Source organism: Platalea leucorodia (assembly GCF_965183815.1).
Source record: "Platalea leucorodia genome assembly, chromosome: 4".
NCBI classification, from domain to species: domain Eukaryota; kingdom Metazoa; phylum Chordata; class Aves; order Pelecaniformes; family Threskiornithidae; genus Platalea; species Platalea leucorodia.
In genome coordinates, this window is record NC_138826.1 from 127,346,221 (window position 1) to 127,368,482 (window position 22,262).

Below are 22,262 nucleotides of genomic sequence, written 5' to 3' on the forward strand. Positions count from 1 at the left end.
GTGACAGGATTCCAGCGCAGTCATCTGCTGAGCTTTCCTTCCCTTTTTGTAGGCGTGCTCTCGGAAAGGAGGAGAAGAAATCACTCTTGAAACTGGGACTGGGTTAAAACTGTGAGGAAGATCATTCACACGCAAGCTTCTCCTCTGCCTTAGAAGGCAAGGAATAAAGATGTTCACAGAAATAACTCCTCCGGTTAGAAATATGGGTCTTTTTAATACGAACGTAGAAGATTTGGAGGTTTCATGCTAGCAGTTTTTCTCCTTTTTCAGGATTTGAGCTTCTGTTTTGTTGTAGGGAGACGTCATTGGAAATGTTATCCCTCAGGCGTGGGAATCTGTCTGATGTGTTACTGAAAGCAAGTTAACTTAACCGTGTTTGGCTTCTGAAGATACCACTCGTGAACATCCGATCAACTTTTTTTTCTTCCTCAGGATTTTAGGTTCTGTACTTAATTTAAGTCTTTCTAGGTGGACGCAGAAGTATCAGGTGCCACCTGGGAAAAACCCGTAGAGCAGAGCGGCGTAGGTGCCTGTCCGAGATCAGAAACAGGCGTTGCCAAACCCGGCAGTTTAAGGAGCGGTGGCTTGGAAACCTGCGTGGCGGTGCTGGGTAAGGGAGGGCCGTTCAGGAGAGGTGAACTCCTCTAGGCTGCCTTTCCCACGAAAGGCTGGACCGGAGGATCTTCTGCGGTCCTGCGTACGGGTGCTGAGTCCCCGGTACTGCCAGGGCGAGCAGTCTGCTTCTGGTGTGTTGCTCCCAGTGGTAATCTTGGCTTTCTGGACCTTCTAAGCTTGCAAAGTCGTGGCCGAATGTCGTTCCCGTTTGCATCCTTCCACCGCTGTCTTCTGTGTTTGTCCGTAGGAGAGCGCGCCGGCGGGGGCGGCTGCCGAGGGCGGTACGGTGCCTGGTTTGCTGGGGATACCTGGGGAGCTCTCAGGCCGGGTTTTGCTGCGGGAAACGGGAATGCCTTTCTTGAGGAGCTGTCGTTCTCGTGCCTATTTGGTGTCTTGTTGATTTTTAGGAAACGTAGCCTCCAGGATGTGTACGCTGCTTTTTAATTCCAGTTTATTTCCAGTTCTTTGTGGGATTTTTGTGGCCTGTGCTAGGAGAGGAGGAGGAATGTTTTTTTTCTCCGTTGGAATTTAAGCCCCATTAATCGGCATTTTAACGTGAACTTGAATTCTCCCCACACAGTGATGCAGACTGCATGGTTATTGATAAGCTGGCCATCACTGACATCGGAACGACAAAAGCATCCAAACCCCTGAACAACGTGGCCCAGCACTCGGAGGAGCACCAGAACACCGCCGCCGTTGTCACAGCTGTCACGGAAACAGCCACAAAAGACAGGTGAGATGCTCAAAACTCTCCTTTTCCAGCCTCCGACAGAATCGGTTTTTACCGTGTCGCTGAACGCGGTTGTTCTGCCGTTAGCGTAGGCTCCAAGTTACGCGAGGGTTGCATCTGGAGGGTCCTGGAGTGCGTTATACTGCAGGTAGCGTGGAGCTCTTCCTGCGATATACTGCACATATCTTTCCGTTTCCCAGAAGTGCTGTCGAATCGTTTGTTTTATTAACGTAACGGACTTCTCATTTCTTACTCATGCATGACAAGCACTCAGATAGTATGGGTTTGTACGTTCGGGTGAACGTATAGACGTTTACAGTTACAATATTATGAGGAAATGTGGGGATGTGTTTTGATAACTGAAACTGGAAGTAGCCTCAAGGAGAAATTATATTCATTTTTTGTGAATGTGACAGTTTAGGTCTTTTTAAATATGGAAACGAATCCTTCTGCATATCTAGTGCTCTCACCTCCACAGCTCCTGGTTTTGGCCAGAGAGATGCGTATCAATGATGAGGTGCTTCTGCTCTTCTTGAGCTAAGAAACCTCCTTGGGTGCCTCGGTCCTCCTGGAGCGAGCTTGCTGTTAGACTGAATCTCAGACGATGGTGCTTAGCTGAAGCCAGACATCTGGGCCATCCTACAGGAATTTCGTCTGTTAGGTACTTTTGGTGAGACGAAGAAGTTCCACCCAGCGCTTTGAGCTTCATGCAACCGACCCACTCCACTCCGTTAAAATCTGTCCTGGTTGTCGGCGCTGTCCCCCCGGTACAGCGACTGCCTAGCATTTGAGCCCACAATTTACAACCGGTCTCACACAAATTCTAGCGCTAGCGTAACTCGTACTGGGGAGGAAGCCGAGTATCCCATCGGATCGTTGTTCTCGCCACCGCACCCCAGGTCCTGTCAGGGCCCCGAGTGCACCAGCGGGAGCTCAGCCGGGACCCGAGGGTGACAGCAAAGTGGGGGGCAAAAACCCTGCTGACAAGGTGCCCCATCCAGCCGTCGCCAGTCACGTCCTCGTCCTGGGACGAGGGACAAGCCATGCAGTCGAGTCAGCCGGTCTGCGGCAGGAAGGTGCAAGGCCAGGCGTACGGCGTAGCTCCGGCAAAGACCCAAATCCAGCTCCCAGGCCAATGGTGGAAGGTGCCAGGCGGGGAGGCCCCGGGCGAGGCTGGTCAGGCCAGAGCCTTCCGGTGGGCTCGGGACCCTGGCGGTCACGTTCCAAACGTCTGGTTCAATAAATTAATTAACGTTGTGTAATCGGCGGTCAAAGCTGACTTCTCGGTTTCTATTCTGATTTTTAAATGTAGTGTTTTGTAAAGGACTTGGAGGAGGTTCTCGTTAGGAAGCCAATAATGTTTTAGCAGGCAGAAGAAACAAAAATAGAGAAAGGATGACTCAGATACTACTGAAGAGGAAAGTGTCCAACCAGGAGGAAAGTAAGCTTTAGGAGCGAGTATCTTCCAGCAGCTGTATTTCTCTAATATTACTCTTTGGGTTTCTCTTTAGGAAAGAAGAAGTCTTGCCCTGTGCTGAAGCCACATTAAATGGCCCTGCTTGATGAAACAGATGCAATGGGACGTGTGTGATCCAGGCCAGGCTGCTACCTGGTGATGCAATTTGTCAAATTTTTTTTTTTTTTTTTTTTTTTTCATTTTAATTTTATTTTTTAATAAATGCTGCATTGATGAGAGAGCTGGCATTCAGGACCAGACACGCAGTTTCAACACCAACAATCTGTTCTGAAAGACACTTGCATTGTCTAAATGTAGCATTGATCAGTTAGTCATCACAGGAATGATGGGGTTCTTCCCAAGCAAGCCTTCTGCCTAATTTTAGTTCCTTGTCCCCTTCCCTCTCTCCCTCGTTTTGGTTTTGTATTTGGGGTTCAGTCCTATTTTCTTAGTGTTATTGCACACAGTATTCAGCTTCTCTTCAGAAAGGTAGCAGGTCTAACGCTGGGACTCGGACAGTGCACAAGAGTCCCGCAGTCGTGTGACCAAAGTTCCCGATGGAGCTGTCTTTGGGCAGCATTTGCACCGCTTTTGTATAGCAATAAAGCCTTATCAGAAACATTTCATAGGAGGAAAAGATGCAAACACTTTAAATGGGATGAAGCAGGGAGGGATTTTATTTTACATTTTTGAGGGGTGGGAGGGAAGTCATTGGCATCGTCCCAGGCCAGAGGCCAAGCAGCTAACTTGCTGTCGTGCTGAACTGTCTTGAGAAGTGGGAAGTCTCTGCATTCCCGTGAGTTGCTCAGTGCTCTCTCCCCCGGCGACGCGACCGTTCGCTGCAGGATCTTGGGTCGGTTAGCAATTGGTCTCTTCTGGCCGAGCCATCAAAACTCAACTTCCCGGCTGTCGTCCTCCGTTGGCTGGAGAGTATGCAAAGAAGGTAGCGTGTTGTCTGCCAGCTAAGAGGATAATGATCCACTGGACTGCTGCCGTGCAGGAACGAGAGCAGATATGGCACAAACAGGTTATCAGGTGTTTGCTGGCTTTTTGGAGACTAATGTATTTTGAAATTATTATAGAAATCCTTTTCTGTTTTGTTTTGTTCTGTTTTTAAAGTTTTTAATGGATGCAGGAACAGCAACACTTTTGCACTTTGTACCTAGCGACAACATTGGAGAGTGAAATGGCCCCAGCACAGGACTCCTGCTGTTCCTCCCCAGGTAGTCGGTCACGGAGGAGTCGGGGGGGGGACAGGTACCGCTGCCTCGGGATAGTAGAGTAAAACAGTATGGAGGAATGGACTGCGCTTCAAACTGCCCGGGAGCAAGGTCAGTTGAAGGTGTGTACTTGACTCTGGAACCCAGGATCTTCTGCGTAGGCTGAAGGACCTACTCCTGTAAAGACTGTACCGGTTTCAGACGCAGGTCTGCACTGAGCGGTGCTGGCCTCTGCTTTGAGCTTGCTCCCAGACCGGACTTGTGCACATAGATCATACGGGTGTAGATGTTGGGCCACTTGCAGAAGCAGGCTCGGGCTGGTAACAGCAGGTCGCCAGGACCAGCGCTCCCGTGCTTATCCTCTCCCCCTGTAGTCTAGACACAGAGCTGGGCCTGCTTTTGTGTGTGAGCTGTATGCTGAAACCCACCTGTCAAATGTTAAATGCCGCTTATTTTATTAGTCCAAGACTAAGCTGGAAAATCATTCACTTTGGAATAAAAGCATGAAGCTTGACACATAGGTAGCCAAATAGCTTATTTTCAGATATATTCTCACTTGTGCGTAACGAGGGACTTTACCCTGTGAGTATGAAAAAGTACCTCACACAGATCTGTTGTTATGAGCAAAGGCATCCTAGCCAGACTTCAGTCTTTTTAAAAAGTACTTTATTTTTAACTGTGATATGTATGTAGTGCATATGAAATTTTCTTAACTGTATTGAGAGGTGGGGGGGGGGGGAGTGAGATGAACAAAATGTTCTCGCTGTTAGAGTCAGTCTGTTCTGCTGGATCAGTATCCGACGGTGACGTACCCGCAGCACGAGGCTATCCTCGTGTGCCCAAAGATGACGTATTTTCATTCATGCTCTTAGGGAAAATTGAGGATTTGCTTTGCCGGAGCACCAGATGCGGAGGTCGCGGTGCAGAAGGCAGGACGGGATTACTGCGTGCACCTTGACGTCGTGTGCTAGGGTTGTGGGCCACTTGTATGCTGCTGACATAGCTGTGATTTCTCTCAGCTGCAATGACTCGGTAGGCAGGTGCTTTCATGGCACAGTACTGTTGTTCTGGAAGTCTTCTCACTCCTTGTAATTTAAAATAAATAATTTAAAGTTACATTGCACTGGGAGGAAAAAAAAAATCTCACTTTCTGCTTTGGTTACCCTGCTTGCTCTTTGGAGATCAATCCCACTCTTAGCCAGGATTATCAGAAACGATGAGCGGTTTTGAGTTCCTAATTGGAGACACATTAAAGTCTTAACTTTCAGAGGATTGGTGCTAGAGGTTTTCTGAAAATCAGGTTCTCTTCGGGCATTCTTCAAACACCTAAAAACCATACTATAAAAACTGAAAAATCATTCGTCTGATACAACAACAGTGCAGCTTATTCCAGCAGCTGGTTGAAGACCATGGTTGGGCTTCAGGCCCGTTGAGTACCAGGTGACGGCAATAGTTCTCTTCCAGTCTGTGTTCCTTCACGGTTCTTGACCGTGGTGCTCGCAGGTTCCACCGTGCTACAATTATGACCAAGTCCCTGTAGGATCGAGAGATTAAGGGGAGTTGTCCATCGCAGGCACAATTTGATCATCCTTCTGGCTCGATACGTTTTCAGCCACCTTGTTAAACAGGTAAATGATCTTTGCGTTAGGTTATGTCGTAGAGAGGGGTCGCCTTGCGTAACCTCGAGCCGTGCTGGCCGATGCTGCAAGCATCCGCTGCTCACGACGCCTGGCTGGGGGAGCAGCGACCTCCCCCCGAGCGGTGGCACGGGACAGCTGGCAGCAAGAACATCCTGCAGCCTTTCGGAGAGATACGCGAGGACGTGTCTGCCTGGGCCCTTCGTTGCAGATTCTGAACTTGTCATTCGTTGGCTTTTGGCTTTGAGTCTATAAATTTAAATGAAAGCTTTAATAATATATTTAAACATATCCAGTAAACAGATCTAAAAACACAGTTTAGTTACTGAGGGGCTCGTTATCTAAGTTTATTAATTTGTTTACTTGTGTCCAGTTACTTCTGTGATAAGACATTTTACCAGTAGTTAAATAGATTTGTAGAAATGCACAAGCTCTCTTGCTTTTGTGACAGTGAATGATTCCTCCACATTTGGGATTTAAGCTCTGAATTATACCTCATCGCTCCCACACCAGCCAAGAAGCTGGTCTAGAAGAAGTTCCTCATCCCTGGTATGTTGGGGTTCGCAGTTCAGAACAGATCCAGAGTCAGATGATGGTTTCCTTGCCTGGCTCAAATAATTTTATAGGCAAACCGTGCGTAAATCTCTCTCTCGTTGTAAGTTTGAGCATCCCATCTCTCCGGAGTCGCAGCGGGTACGTAGGGGTTGGAGGGTCCCGCTGCCAGTAGTCCGTGGCCTCTCTCGGTCCCCGTTGCTGTCTGAGCTTTCTTCCTCGCCGTCCCAGACCGCTGCCCGCCGATCTGCAGGCACCGGGCTCTGCCACTGCTTTCTGGTTCCAGGTGGCCGTAAGGCATTGCGTGCCGTGACTCGATGGAGCCCTTTCCGCGGGTCGGGCCGTGCCGTGCCGTGCGTGGTGCCAGCACTGTGTCTCCGTGGCGGTCGGGGCACGCCGACTGCTGCAGAGCTGGGTTCCCTCCTCGCCGAGTAAGCCGTGTGCTCGAGGGAAGGACCCTTACCCTGGGGTGGAGCGGGATGTGTTGCCTGCTGAAAATGGATTTACTTAACCCAGCTGTTCCCTTTCCAAAACCCCTCGGCTTGCTTAGATGCTTGGTCAGAAAGCAGTGAAGACTAAACAGAAGTTATATTCAGCACCGTCCTTCCTCCTCTATGTGCAGTATTTTGAATCTGTCCATATCGATATGGTATATATAATTTTAGGTTTGAATATGTATACTGATGAGTGTGTGTATATAGATATATATTTGCAATATGTATTATTCCATGTATATTTATACACACACAGCTGGATATTGTGAGAAACCTGGTGAAGCAGAGAGTCGGAGCACAAAGAGCCTAACTTTTATATCTGTGTACAGCTCCGTGATCAGTAGCAAGTCATCGACAAACGTTCGTTGTACAAGACCAAAACCAGCAAGGCGTACCTTACTGGGGGGAACTGGTTCTGCTAGAACGGTTCAGCGGCTTTGCCCAGCTGGGCTTTGATAGGGTGGATTGCAAGAGAGCAGCGGCTCGTCCAGCGATCCCACTGCTGTCCTGGCGTCCCTGCTGCCGCAGAGCCTCGCCCGCGTGCTCTCGCACGGGGAGAGGAGGGGCCTTGTCTGCACAATTAGCAGCTAAAAAGTGATCGGTTCAGCTGACGCTAAGTAATCCTTGAACCATAGCACATTTGTCTCTGGATTGTGGGAAAAATACGCTCCTCGGGATGATAGGGCCGTCCAGGAGCCCTGCCATCATCACATCGGATGACTGTTTTCAGGTGCCCAGGCTCCTGCGTTCGGTACCCGGGTGTCAGACTGGGAGGGGGAGCACAGCTGTAGGGCTCGCAGTCAGAAAAACCCTGCGCTGTGGATCAGGCGTAACTGGTTTGGGGCCATGGAGATGTGATCCGATAGCAGATAAAAACTCACGTGGTTTGGAGTCATTATTTCTGTTGCTCACTGCAGGCTTTGAACGGGCTTTTAACGACAGCACTGTGAGCGGGCGGGGGGTTACGTACCCTCTTCAGCCCGGGGAGATCTGGAGCTGGGTTCGTGGGTTTGAATTCCCTTGCTGTCCCAAAGAGGTGAGGTCCTCTCTAAAGTCGTATCCACCAGCTTCAAGTTAAAGCTTAGCTGAGACAGTCCTGTGAAGGGAGGGGAGCAGGGAACATGACTGTAGTTTATTCAACAGTTTCACCAGTCTTCTACCGAAATTTTCCCACACAGAAATACAATTTATTGCTTCTTCTCGTGAGTCGTAACAGTTATGGCAGACAAAATCCCGGTTATTCATCTGGATAATATGTCCTCAGCAAAGCCTGATATAAATTTTGTGAGCGTCCCGAGGCTCTGCTGCCCTTATTGCTGTTTAGAGAGCTGCGGCTGGCAAGCAGAATGGAAAACCAGTGGGTGCACAGATCTTAAAAAAAATAATGGTAACAAACCACAGCGTGCCCCTCAGCATCTATTCACAAAGACTCGGGCATCCCAGTTTGCCAGCAGGAAGGGTTTGGGTACACGATGCAGCGCGCAAGGTGGATGAAAGTTAAGGGCCATTCCTAAATAACATACCTAAAGGCAAAAATTTTAAATGGCTTTATTGTTGTCCGCTGGCATCCCAAAATCATTTTTCCAAAAACCAGCCAGCAAGCCGTAATTGAAATCCTTATTTATCGGTGGCATAGCGTAGAGCAAGTCTTACTGCCAGTCACTAAAGGTTTACACCGCGGTTACTAGTAAGTTGTTTGGTTTTTTCCAGCCTTCTCCTTCTGTTGTGCTAAGCCCTGTCTTAGTGCAATGAATATCGCAGTAAAGCTGGAAGAGCCTCGTTTTCTTCAGTTGTTGGGTTTATCTGGCGGGGAAGCGGCTGCTGTATGGCAGAGCCCCCCGAGTTGTGCAGGTGCTACAGACCAGAGTGGTTTGCCAGCTGGGGCAAAAGAGGCGCAACAAATTCTTGCGCGTACTCTGATACTGCCCGCGCGCCGTGATGTCCCCGAGACTTCAGGAGAGAGGAAGGTCCTGCGTCCTGGCTGCCAGGTTAATTATACTTGCTAAATAAGATCATTTGATGTTTCTGCAGCATAATACTTGACTTTTTTGATGCTATACAGCAGCTTATCTTGCATTTTTCAGTCATTTAAAGAAAGGTTCTCTTCTCCTCTTGCTCTTCCCAAAGCAGCGATCTTACCCTGAGTCGTGTTCAGAAATTATAAACAATTGGTTTTGTTGTTACAAAAGGGTTTGTTGTCATTAGAAAAAAAGAGACAAAATGAAACCTGCTGTTTACCATGGTGTGCTAATTTTCTTTGTTTTGTTTGTTGTTCCCCCCGGCATCAGTTCTCTCTGAAATCCTGTTCTGCCACGTACTTGTTCTGAAAGCATCTCTACCTGCGGCTGCGAGCTCTCACAAGGCAAGCGTAATGCACTTACGTGCTCTTTTGCCAGCCCCGCCTTTAAAGTACAACACTTTTAGATGCTTCTCCCTGAAGGGAAACTCAATTTCTTAATCTCATCCCGGTCCCTTGATGCTAGGGGAGAGCACTCAGGAGGGGAGACCACTGAAGGCCTCGTGCAGTACGGTGCAGGAGCACGACGCGGGTTCACGACGCAGGAGCACGGCTGTTGGCCCGCGGTGCAGTAGAGTTTTTCTCTGGTTTGGACATCACAGGCCATTAAAAACCAACCAACCACCCAGGTGAAAGATACCCCCTTGTTATGAGAAGGTCTTACAGCTTTCTGTTCAGATTGCACGGGATGGGGGCTTTACTTTAAAAAGAAGAAAAGCTTGATGCATAGGAAAGAGGTGAAGGGAAATGGAGAGCTGTACTCGGGTGTGTCCATCTTCACGACGTCGTGTCGTTTGGGGGCTTACCATTAATTGGCTTAAACTAGGCCACATTGCGTTCAGTACTGTAGACAGAAAACTCACAGTAGCCTCGTAACTGTAAGTTGAAGCCACTGCACGCTTCAGAGGGGTTTTACAAAAGCCGTTACTTCCAGTGCGGAGCACGTCTCACATTGCTGTTAGCTTCTGGCTCCTCAACACATATTGCGCTACTGCTTCTTTCTTTTCTCATCTTGTCCTAACTGGCATGGTTTCCCTAATCAGGAACAGGTTTGTTACTCAAACCACCATGTAGTCCAGAGTGTGGTGGTGTATCATATGGTTAACGCTAGGCTTGGAAGGGTTTAGGTTTATTTTCAAGGGCAACATGGGCAGGGAAGAGCTGAAGGCTCTCTGAAGCTAATTAAACTCAAACCTTGGCTTTGGAGGCTATCGAGTGTAAGGACACTGAGTGCAGCAGTATGTATCTTTAAAGAATCTAAGGCCTAGGTATTTATTTGTAACTTCTCTATTTGATCAATAGCTGACTAGTCAGGTTGCAACAGGACTTTTTCCTTTGCTGAGATGAAATTGGGGTTTGTGGCGCTTTGCAATGGCGATACGTACCTCCTCTTTTTCGGATCGACCCGCTCAGGGTCTGCGCGCTCAGCAAGGGGAGCTGGAGGCGAGCACGGCTCCGGCGGAGCTGAGCGCCTTGCGGCTGGCACGTGGCACGCGAGGGGAGCGCTCTGGGTTCCGGCGGTGGGTGTACAGCCGTCCTAAGGTGGGCTAACACTGACTTCACGCACGTGGTTTTTTCCCCTAATAAACGTGTCGTCCTGGCAGTTCTAGTTCTGTGGACAGAAGATAACGACATTGAAAGTTTCTCCATCAAAGCAAAAAAGACTCCCAAACTCGAGAACAACCCAGACCCGCTTGTGGCTCATTGAATCTTAGAAAGAGACACCGAGTATTAAATATTTCTTGGTGAGGTTGCACCAGTGTGTTCCCTGAGCCAGAAGAGAGTGCCGTGTCTCAGGCTCGGGCATTGGAAGCTCATAAGCACGTGATTTCCACTATTACTAAAGGATTACTACTATGATTTACCACTATTACTAAAGGATTACTACTATGATTTACCATTATTACTAAAGGATTACTACTATGATTTCCCATTATTACTAAAGGATTACTACTATGATTTACCATTATTACTAAAGGATTGCTATGATTTCCATTATTACTAAAGGATTGCTACTATGATTTCCATTATTACTAAACTTTAAAATAACTTGGGATAAAGTTTGAAGTAATAATTTTACCTTTGCATGGCAGCTTGCAAAAAAGAAATCCTTCTGGTCAGGGGAACCGCGTGGTTTTAGTTTCATTACGGAGAGTGCCTTAGCTTGTTCCCAGAATTATGCGTCGCTAATTATTTTTATAGGTCTTAGGCAGCAGAAACAGACACCTTGGAGGTACTTCGCGCGTTAGACCATTTTAAAAATTCAGTTCAGTGGAAGTTTAAGATTCTTTGGAAAATGGGTTTGATACAATTCCTGTTGATTTCATACTGGCTCAAGTTCCCAGCTTCGCAGGGAATGCCGTTGCGTTGGGGCGAGAAAGAGATTTTTGATCATGGTTTCCCCCAGTGGTAGCTGCTGACGAAACGCCCGCTGATAGGAAGCTTCTCGTAAACCTGAGCAGGCATTTTCTGCGTACATCCGCATGCAAACTTTCTGACAGATTTGAATGCAGAAAATAAACAATTTGGCTCCTATATGTTAGCTTATCTCGTCTAAAACTCACTTACCTCATTACTAGAAGGGCATTGTGGTGACCAGTCCGACCTCCCTATCCATCTTTGTACAAAAATTAATTGTATTTCCTCGTGACTGTTATCTGTCACCTTTCACGGCGTAAGTATAAAAATGTTGGTGAAATATGCCTGTATGTAAAATGTATTTTTATATTTGATGCTGTTCGGGAGAGAAGAATCCTTTGTCTCTCCCTGAAGTCGGGGGGGCTTTTATAAAGGACAGATCCTTCCCCATCTATTTTTTATTTTCTCAAATTGTTTGGAGAGATGTAAACTATTAAAAATCTTTTATCGTGTAATTTTGATGCTCATAGCTAGTTTTTTCAGAACTTTATAGGAATTCTAGAAATGCTGTAGAGAATTTCCCACTGTTGGTGAATTTTGAGTAAGCTTGTCTTCGGCAGTAAGGCGTGCCACTGCAGACGCTGCCAAAGGGTCTCCCAGGCTAGAGCGTTCACGGAACTAAACTTGAAACGTAATGGACTTCAGGCACAGCAAACGGTAATTGAACACTTCTCGTCGTGTGCGGCGTGGAACTGTTTCTCACTCATTGGTAAGCCCATGGCAATCCTTTGCCAAAATGCCGAGCGTTGGGTCAGAGCCAGCCAGAGCCGAGTCGCCGGCGGCGAGGTCCTGGTCTTGCTCTGTCCTCGTCTAGAGCGCGTACTAGAGCGCCTGTGGCCGGGTCTCCGGGAGGCTGCGTCGTGGGGCTTTGATCTACAGAAGAGGTATTGAAGACTCACCCGTGGTACTCGTTTGCTCTGGGGGCTGTGGGAGAGGAGGGTTGTGCTTCTCCGTGCCCGGGAGCCCTGAGCTGGCACCGTGGTGGCGTGGTCAGTGGTCCTCATGGTCAGTGGTCCTCACGTTCCATGGTCCTCCTCATGGTCAGTGGTCCTCCTCATGGTCAGTGGTCCTCCTCATGGTCAGTGGTCCTCACGTTCCGTGGTCCTCGCGGCGTGGCGGTGACTTTGCACTGAAACTTTAACTCTTCCCGCTCATCTCACCTTCAGACTAAGGCTTAAACACGAAACCGCGACCGACTTGCCAGGACAATCTGGAAAAATGGCTTGATGCAGAAAATCACCTCTTCTCTTCCCACCCGCGGGCAGACGACCCGTCTCTTGCGCAGCAGTGCGCTCTCTGCCCGGGCTCCCTGCGTGTCACCGCCTCTCCAGGTGTGGCTGCTCGGACCGTTCAAAGGGCGAACAGGCAAGACGGCTTTTGTTCTCCGTGGCACCTTATGGGGCAGGGACAGGCCCTTTGTAGGGGGTTTGTCGGTTCTCTGAAACATGCCGGCATCGGTTAGGATACCGCAGGGCACTAAACTTGCCTTAAAGCGCATTGATCACATGTAACTTAAAGTTCTGCATTCTTACTCTTTCAGAATCAAATAACGTAAAGAAAACCATTGATTACCTCATGCTATAAATTTATGTAAATTTTGACTGTAACATATGGATCACGTGAAAATATGCATGTTACATGAAAACATTAGAAGTTAAAGGAAGTAGAGCATTTAGTAAATAACGCGGTAAGTTGTAATAGTTAACTCAGTGTTCAGTTCCTATGCGTGATTTGAAATAGAAACGTTATCTTTGTACAGAATACCTTCGCAGTCATTTTCAAAGCACCATTTTCTTTTTGCCTGAGACTTTGAACAGACTTTTTCTTTCTTTCTTTCTTAAAATAAATCGGCCAAAGCACAGGGCGGGAGAGTTCAAAGCACTGGGACTCCTTTGTTTCCTTTCAGAAACTTGTCTCCATCTGTATCCTCTCCGTGCGTAATGAGCTCCTGCTGTGTCCCTGTAGACCCCTGAGCATCCCGCTCCCTCTGCCAGTGTCTCTGCTGAAACTTGACCAAGAAAAGGCATTCGTGCTCACTTCGATACTCGCCAGCTCCGAGCTGGGATAGAGCCTTTTTGTAACTTCAGTTTGTCATATTTTCTCATGCTTTCATACTTTACCTTTTATGGTACAAATCCACGAGACCATCCTTCCCTGGCCTGCCTTCCCCTGAAATCATCCGTCACGGGCATCAGGGGCAGAATCGCAGCATCTTGCGAGTCCGTGTGTCGTCCTTCTTGCACCGAGACGCGGAAACCTGCCGTTGGGCTCGGGGTCGGGATCGCCCGCTCCGCCGTGGCTGGGTCGGGTTCACCTCCCCGGTTCACGGCACCGCCCCGGTCCCACCCTGGGCCCCGTCCTCGCTCCAGCGGAGAGCTCGCCCTCTTTGCATTCCAGCTGATGACCGAGTGCCCTTAAGGAGTGAACTAGGGCAAAACAATGATCAGCAATAAAAATTCCAGATATAAAAACACCAGTGCCTTTGGTTTAGTTCGGAAGGAGTCATTTCTTCTCATTCCAGCTTTGGAACCGAGTCGTGTTTCATCTCCAGATAGCCAGGAAACAGGGAAAGAGAACGTGACGAGCAGAAGGATCCCACGCTGTAATAATAATAATAACTTTCAAATTCCCCGCTGTTGTTCTGAGTGCCTTATATCCATCCAGATCCCGACAGAAGGTATTTCTGTTCCTTGTGCTCTTCTTCATCTTATGCCTCCCTAACCTCATGGCTGCTTAGGCCACTCTGTCCGTCCCCGGCACGCACCGCCGAGCTTCCCGGCTGCGCGTCCTGCGCGGCGAGCTCCCGGGTGAGGTCGTCTTCGCCGGGGGCTGCGACGAGGACCCCTTCCCTCCTTCCGTGGGCTTCTTTGGAGTCAGGGTGTGAAGGTGATTTGAGGGCCGTTACTAAAGGAGCGTGTGCGCGTGGGGAACCGGGAGGCGCGGAGGCGCTGCCGGCGTTGCCGTGCCTCCTGGCCAGCTTGCCTGTCCGTAGTTCACAAAAGAGAAGGAAAGATGTCACTGGGGAATCATCGTCTCCGTGCGAAAGGTCCGTGGGTCGCCTTTAAGGACGGCGCTGTGCGAGGAGAACGGGCTCCTTTTTCTAAGGGATAATAGAAATTATGCGATGGCGGCTAGTGCAGCAGAGCGTTCAACGTGGAGTAGTAAAGGTAAATTTGATGCACATCCTACTGTCTATTCAGAATGTTTTATTGATATCCAACTAAAAAATGTACATTGAGTTTGTCCTCCAAGTGTTAGAGACGCTGTGCTTAAAAGCGCCTCAGAAATTGATTATACATAATTTTGTGTTGCAATATAATATTTAATATTAAATATTTTACTATTTAATGTGTAATTTAAATTAAAACCTCATTTGTCAATATGGGCATGTAAATATTTTCCCCTTACGAAATATAAATATTCCTCATCTGAATTCTGTTTTTTGAATGAAAAGCAATTTTTCTGCAAAACAGTCACTGAGAAATACTTGAAAAGCTGCTGACAAGCTTTTCCCTTTTATGATTATTCCTGCCTTCAGTAGCACACGGTATCCGTACAACCGAGAACAACGGAAACATTAAAGCATTCTGTGTTAAATGTGCGATACGCGCGGAGGTTGCACCTTGCTCTGGCCACTGACTCCGTCGCGAGCCAGCTGTGCCAGCTGTGCGGTGCGGGGCTGTCTCTGGGTCCTTGTCCCTCGGTGGGATCCTGCAAACCCACGGCCTTTCACACGAAAGGGGACACGGGTCCCGTCCTGGGCTGGCTTCGCCCTCTTCTGCATTTCTGAAGTGTACTCACAGGGTAACTTAGCGGTGTGCTAGGAGAGACAAGAATATACATTTATCTAAGCCGTTCTGTCGCGTCGCTTGTTTGCAGGTTGTTAACCGGGTGGCACTGGCAGGAGCTGTGCCGTTACTGGTGTCACTGGTGTGACCCGGCTCATCCTTGGGCGCTCGCTGGCCCGACCCGCGCCAAGCCCAGCAGCAGAAACGTTGCTGGCCTGTGGTTATGGATGGCTTGTGCGCGGCTTGGGGTGGGAGTCACGGAGCAGTAAAACCTGCTGCCTTCGCCCTGCCTCTCCCCTCGGTAGCAGATGAGGTGCCCGCACCGCCGCCCCGCTGGCGGCTGCAGCCGGAGGGAGCCGAGGGCTCCGCGGGTCGGGAACGCCGCGTGCTTGGCCGGGCCGGCGTTCCCGGAGCCGGCCGTGTGCTGGTGGAGTCGGAGCAGTCGAGGAGCCCTGGTGATGGATCAACTCCTGGCTGCAGGGCAAGGCAGCACCCGCCTCTCCTGCGGGGTTTTGGCTGCCGAGGCTTCGGAAGCCGCGGTGCCTCGGTCTGTCACCCGCCCTCGAAACCGGACCTGCAGCAAAGGCGGCGGCTGGGGTTAGGCTTTGCCTGGGCCGGGCTGCGCTCGCTGGCTGGTCTGGGTCCAGGAGGGCGCGCGGGGAAGGCGGCACGGCGTTGGCGTCGGGGCGGGCGCTGCAGCGGTGTGGGAGCAGCCCGGAGACCTCGGCGCGGACAGGCGTACGGCCCGTGTGCACATCACGCCCGGCCACCCCGCCGCGTGGGTATTTCACAGCACCCACGGGAGCGCTGACTTTCCCCTCTTGGTTTCCTATTTGGCCGAGGACAGAAGCAACCCAAGACTTGTGGGCTTGGGCCGTGAGACAGAAGAGGACAGAAGAGACCTTGTGATTAAAAGAATTATTGGGATTTCAAGGAAGAAAACTATTTCTTCTACCAGCCTTGTTGGCAATTTAAAGCGCAGATTTAGAAGCGAGAAATATACTTCCATTTGCTTGCTGTGCCTGAAATATTTTTCATGTATTTTTTTATAAATTCGAAGCGTCGGCTCTCTTCTCGGCTTGCAGAAGGTTGTGCCCAGCGAAAGGCAAGGCGGTTTTGTTTGCGAGGTGGAAGCTGCCGGGCCGAGGGCAGGAGCAGGCGCCGGGCAGGCTGCGGGTTTGGTGGAAGGAGCCGGGGAGCGTGGGGTCTGGATGTCCGTGGCTCTTTATTCCCTTCCTCCGCTCCTCATCTTCAGTTGTTAATGTATATAGGGACTATTTATATATATATATATATATTTATATATATATATATTTCTAAATTCACCTTAAACCTATTTTTCGCAGAGCTTTTGGGTTTGCATATAACTTCTTGATCAGTAAGCGTGCACCTTCTGAAACGGCTTAATCATTGGTACAAATAAAAAGCGAATCAAAGGTACTGGGCACGGGGCGGAAGGTTTGTGGAAGGGCAGGGTTCGCTGGGCACCCGCTTCCCCGGGCTGAGGCTGTTAGGGTTTTTCAGTTCCAGATAAAATGCTGGTTTGTACTTGTTGCCATTTTCTCGAGGTAGGTAAAGCTGTGTTTTCGGACTGAAAAAAAGAAAGTGCTCAAGGGCGGTTTTCATTTCGGCGTTTTCTCAGTGAGGCTCCTGGAAAAGAAGGGCGTTGATTTTTAACTTTTGTTCCTTGTCCGTTTCTGTCTTTGCCTTTTGTATCCAAACCGGGTTTTGACAGTGTTTAAAATTTAGATGACCAGCTTCAGTTGAAATGTAAAAAGTTTTATAGAAACCTTTTTTCTTGATCTAATATTTTGTAAACCTTTTCTTTACCACAACCCAAGTACTGGCGCGAGATCAGTTTGGCAGTGCTTAAGACAGTCATCTCATATGTGTGGGTGTGTGTACGTGCATACGTGCATACACACGTGTATAGACATGGAGTGGGTAATACGTACTCTTGCACATTAAAATAGCCGTGGCTCTAATGACATTTTTTACTATGGGGTGTATCTGCTCAGACAAACAGAAACTTCTTTTTAGGCTCTGATTTTCCTAACCCGACAGGACGCCATCGTTTAACGAGTTCATTTGCACTTAGCATATTTAAAGCAATCAATATTAAATATTCTTTGCCACCTTATCTTGGTCCACGGTCTGTTGAATCGGAGCTTCTGGAGTTGCTTCTCCGGGGCTTTTCCGTAACCTCCATCGGTTTCTTTTCTGTTTGGCATTAGGCTGCAGTTCAGAGGTGAGGCGACTGGAAACGTTTGGCTTTTTGACTGTTAGCACAAGCCACTTGTTTAAGGCCTGTCCCCCCCTAGAAAATCCATCAGTTGCCACCTTAGGCTGAAGTACCCGCAATGCTTGTTTAAACTAAAAATAAACCAAAACAGTTTGGGGTTTTTTTGGGTTTTTTTTTAAATAATTTCTTATCGCCAGGAGAAGTGGGAGGCTGTAGCGGCTGCAGCGGTGCAGGTTTGGCCGGGGAGCTGGCGGGTTCATCCAGGCGTCTCCCAGAGGGAGCAGAGCTCCGGCCGGGGCGGGTGCGTGGCCGTCGCGGGCGCTGCCCCGCTCCTGGGTTCGCTCTTTGCTGCAGCCGCCGGGTTCAGGAGGAGAGCGTGGAGACGGCCACCGCCGCAGTCGCTGCGTCACGACCGGGGCAGAGCCGACGGCCGGGCCCCTGAGAGCAGGAGAGCCTTTCAGCTCCGCGCTGGGGAAGGCGCTGCGGCCGCGGGCGCAGCGGGGCCGGGGCATTAACGTAGTTGAGAGCTGGATTTCGCAGTGCTCGGTGCACAGCCGTGAGCCCAGATTTTCAGCATAGCTCCGCACCTGCTTTTTGCCCGCTCTTCTGAAAATCCAGTCGTTTTGTTTCGGTGTCCCCAGAGCCGAGTTTCCCTGAAAATCTGCCGCTGACCGGTCGGGAAGTCCAGCTGCTCCTCGAGGGCAGGTCTTACGTGCGGGCTCCAAGGTGGCCTGGCCGGCAAAGCAAGCGCTAGGGGCTGAATCCACGCCTTTTAACAAAACCAACCAACCCATGAAACGGTGGCTGATAGGTAAGACGCACTCTGTATAGCAATAAGAAACACTTGCCCGCGTAGACGGTGGCCTGGGGCCGTCGCAGCGGCCGCACCGGTGACGGCTGATGGACGAGACCGGGGCTGGCGTGGGGAGGGTCCTCGCTGAGCCCGGGGCGCGACGCCGGGGACGGCGGAAGGCCGGTTCTGGCGGCTCGTGGCCTTTCCTCCGGCCCGGGAAGGGGGGCGAAGGGGTGCCCAGCTGAGTTAAGGAATTTAGTGCAATGACATAGGGGAGCCTTTTTTCTCATGATGCCTACTGCCCTTAAATGTTGAAACCGGGTCTTTGTAAGCAATGTCTGTGTATCTATGTGTATATATGAGGGACAAATTTTAAATTACTGCCTTTTTTCCCTGTTTATTTTTCTGAGTAATTCCAGATGTACTTTAGTCTCTCTACTGTCAAAACTTTTATATTGTAAATCTGATGCTGGTGGCTTTTGGTTATTTGGTTTTTGTTTTTGTAAAAAAGAAAAAAAAAAAGAAAAAAAGAAAAAAGAAAAAGAAAAAAAGTCTGCATCTCTCTATGTTGTCAGTTTTAGGCTGTAAGTTCCAACTATCAATAAAAGCTCAAAATTCACGTGCCAGTGGTGGATTCCTGCAGGACACGCTCAGCCCCCGCCGTGCCGCATCCCACCCTCGGCTTCGCTCCCCAGCTTCGGCCCCACCACCCCGCGCAGGCAGGCGGAGAGCGCAGGCAGCGAGCGCAGGCAGCATTCGCCACGGTGCCTACGGAAACCTGCAGGTTTCTTCTGCCCGCGCAGCCGGGAGGGCTGCCGGACCCACGGCGGGAGGGCGGAGAGCAGAGGCCGGGGCCGCTGGGTTTTAAGTCATCTGCTGCTGTCGGAGGTAAAGGCGGGTTTCTGGCCTGCGCTGTCTCGTGGGAGGCCCGGTGCCGCAGCACCACGGCTGTGAGACGAGCGTGGCTTTGCTCTTGCGAGCGCACCGCTCACGGCCGGAGCACGCGGCCGTGATCCCCGTGGGGAGCGGGGCCAGGGCGGCTGAGTCTGGGTGAAACCCCTGGGGCTGTGACGGCGAGAGGCAGTGAAGTGACGGCGGGGGTTCTCCCTGCCGCCCCGGGCCGTGCTTTCGCTTGCCCCCGGTTCAGTCTTGACCAGAGGGCCTTGGCCAGTGGCCGCTTTGCCAGATGTTTGCCTCTGTACGGGGCTGGTCCCCTTTTGCTGAATCGTGTTAGCTGCAGTGTAAGAAAAATCTCAGTCCCGTGGCTTCTTGTGCCAAAATCCTCAAGTCTTCACCCTGAAGAAAGCTGCTGGTGGTGAAGCCACCAAGGCGGAGCAGGGCTGGCCTCCAGCGCTTCGCCGGCTGTGGGCAGGCCCGAAGGCACCGCGCTGTTGGCATCCTCTCGGCTTGGCCCGTGGTGGCCTTGCAGGACGTGGTGAGGCGGTTGAAGGATGGAGCCTCCTCTCGTGCCCCTCGTGTTTTCCAAGGGGCCCTGTCGTGGTGGCTGCAGCCAGGAGCAGGGTTGAGAGCGCTGGATGAAGTCCCTGTTCCTGCGTTGACTGAAGCGGTTAGGTTGGCTGGTCAAGGGGAACGAGACGCCTCCTCTCGCGGTCCCTCAGGGTGCCCAGTGCTCCCCAGCACCGGCCAGTGAGGGGGGAGAGCTGCAAACCGGCACCGTTGGGTTTGGGTTTCTTGCCAGCTTTCCTTTAACACCGTTCCCATCCCCTGCTGCAGAGCAAGGCAGTTTTCAGCGCGTGTCACATCAGCAGCTCCATGCAGCTGCCCTGCAGCTCCCATCCCTGCGTCGCTGCTGCTGGGAACAGCGCTTTGCTCAGCAGGGACGCGTGGTGCGGGGCCAAGGGGCCGCGCTCCACGGTGCAGCCCCCTTTCCCGGGAAGAGGCTCTGCTGCAAGCCCGGAGCCGCGCAGGGCTGACCAACAGAAACCAGCACGGCTGAGCCTCGGTGCCGCTGGGCTCATCCAACCCGAGTCCCGTGGGGAAGAGTAAAGCTTGGGAGCGCAGGCAGGAGCAGGCAGGAGAGCGCAGACCCGCGGCACAGGACAGAGGCCCCTGTTTGCCACGGGGAACGCAGGGACCGGGGCAGACGCCGTTGCGCCAGCAGCGCTCCCCGAGGCTGCGGCCCTACGAAGCGGGGGACGCCGCGTCCCCTCAGGCCAGGAGCTGAGCTCAGACCCTGCGGTCCCGCAGCGCTGGCCCAGGGCACCGGGGGCAGCTGATGGCGGTGGCAGCGAGGCAAAAGGGCATCTGTCATATTAATTTTTTTTATTAAATTCAGTTAGTTTTCTCTTTATATAATAACCTTTTTCCTCTAGGCACAATACAATACAAGGACTCTGTATGTTTGACACAATGTACAGAAACTTCAATAATCTACAACTGCTCAGGTAAGTTACAAAAACCTCCATGTTACACCAGCTACCTGCCACAGCCATTATTATACAATAAAACAAAGAGGGGAACTGGGGGGGGGGGGGTTAAGACTGTACAAAGATCTCTGCACTGAAATAAAACATTGTACTCCTTTAAAAACAAGACAGAAGAGCTGGCCGAGCTTGTGGGGAGGCGGTGGGTCGGCCCCAGCCGGTGCAGTGGCTCTGCGGGGCAGGGAGGGCTGCGGAGGCCGGTTCCCGTCCAGCGCCCTCGCGATGCCTCCTGGGGCTTCCCGGCGAGCGACCCGCAGGTGGAGCGGGGCCGAACCCGCCGCGGTCACACCAGCGTGGGGGTGGATGAGGTGCTGCAGGATCTGTTTCTGTACCGAGATTCCCCCTTTGCACTGACACTGTGACAGCAACAACCAGGGAGGTGGCAGCAGGCGGTGGGCAAACCTGCGCTGCTGCAGGGCTGGGGGCTCCTGCCCAGACCCCTCTGCCAGCAGGCTCGGCCTGACAGCGCGGGCAGAGCGCAAGCGGGGGGAACGGCCGAGCCCCGAGGCGGTGGGGAGGAGAGGGCAGCGCGGTGCCCTCCGAGGTGCTGCCCCCTCCTTCCCGCAGGGACCTGTGCAAAGAGACCGGGTGGCCCCCGCCAGCGCCACGGTGCCCAGCCGTGTCCCAGCCCTGGCATCACCAGGGACGAGGCCCCCGGCTGCAGCTGACCAGGACCCCTTGTCCCGGGGGCCGGTCTGGTCCTCCCCCCATGCAAGGGGACAGAGGGCACCGAGGAGGCTGCAGCATTTGGCACCGCCCGCGGGGACCGTGCCCCCCATCACAGCAAGCCTGACGGTGGAGGCAGAGCCTGTGCCCCAGCCAGGACAGGGAGCCCCTGTCACGGCCTACGCAGGCAGCTGCCTGCTGGGAGCAGTGGCCACGTCCACGTCCCCTCCTGAGGCACGGAGCCCAGCGCCTGCAGCCACAACCGCCCCCGTCCCCGGGCAGATGGCGGCCGTGCTCATCTGTTCCTGTGCAAGTCTGGGATGGCCAAGGCTCAAATGCTGGGACGCCCTGCCCGCTGCTGCCAGGGGGACGCCGGCTGGGCGGGATGGTCCCCGTGCTCAGGCGAGTCACTTCTGCGAGCACCGGCACCCTGAGCTGCAGCTCCCCGGATCCAGCAAGGTGGGAGCGAAGCCCTGGACGTGCTTAGGGAGCAGGACCGGTTCTCCCCCGTGGATGCTCTGGCAGACATGCAAGCCGCGGGGAGGACGAGGCAGGCAGGCAGCTCCCGCTTTCTCCAGCAGCACAGGGTGGGGGGGAGCGAGGTGCACCCTCTCCAGCCGGGTGACGACACCGCTGCTGCCGCAGAGAGCTGGAGCGGGGCCGCCGGCGCGGGAGGTGCACAGAGGACACACAGTAATTACAGGGCTCAGACAGGCCTGGGAGGTCAGAGCAGGACAGGCTCCCGCCCGCACCCCCAGCCTGCTTCAACGCGAAGAATTCCTCCACTACACAGTCCTACCATAGTGTAAATACTGATCCTGCCCCCACTGCCGCCTGGGGGTGCGTGCCGCGGGCTCCCCAGCACCGCACACCCGTGGCAGATGGGAAGGAAGGCCATCTCCTCCGCTCCAGTCAGTCACAGCCCCGGCTCGGACGTGAGCCTGGGCACGGCCTCTGCTCCACGTGCTGGGGCCCGGGAGACTCTGTGCCTGGAATAGAGGCTCCTCTGAGCCAGTCTCACGCGTCCGACAAGCAGCTCTGGATGCGGTCGATCCACTGCTGGGCTAGCTGCACATCCTGGGCACAGAAATTGTAAACTCGTTTTGTCGTCTTCAGCTGCAGGGGAGGAGAGAGGAGGTGAGCGGGGCCGGGCGGCTGCACCCGGTGAGCCAGCAGCACCGCAGCCC

The 22,262-nt window shown here is 52.0% G+C and overlaps 2 protein-coding genes across 18 annotated transcripts in view; one reads left to right on the plus strand and one right to left on the minus strand.

The window, feature by feature from the left end:
- The window catches only part of PPP6R2 (protein phosphatase 6 regulatory subunit 2), a 111,663-nt gene extending 107,121 nt beyond the window's left edge, over nucleotides 1–4,542 (plus strand). For all 7 annotated transcript variants that reach the window (XM_082308183.1, XM_082308178.1, XM_082308182.1 and 4 more), the window contains 2 exons: nucleotides 1,196–1,351; nucleotides 2,860–4,542. In XM_082308183.1, coding sequence (XP_082164309.1) covers nucleotides 1,196–1,351; nucleotides 2,860–2,911 — 208 coding nt within the window. In that variant the 3' untranslated portion in view covers nucleotides 2,912–4,542. The remainder of the gene's footprint in view (nucleotides 1–1,195; nucleotides 1,352–2,859) is intronic.
- A 136-nt stretch (nucleotides 4,543–4,678) lies between these two features.
- Nucleotides 4,679–22,262, minus strand: part of SBF1 (SET binding factor 1) — a 106,380-nt gene continuing 88,796 nt past the window's right edge. For 6 of the 11 annotated variants that reach the window (XM_082308177.1, XM_082308173.1, XM_082308176.1 and 3 more), the window contains one exon: nucleotides 4,679–22,191. In XM_082308177.1, the coding sequence (XP_082164303.1) occupies nucleotides 22,093–22,191 (99 nt within the window). In that variant the 3' untranslated portion in view covers nucleotides 4,679–22,092. The remainder of the gene's footprint in view (nucleotides 22,192–22,262) is intronic. The other 5 variants (XR_014227826.1, XR_014227827.1, XR_014227828.1 and 2 more) reach the window with 5 other exon arrangements.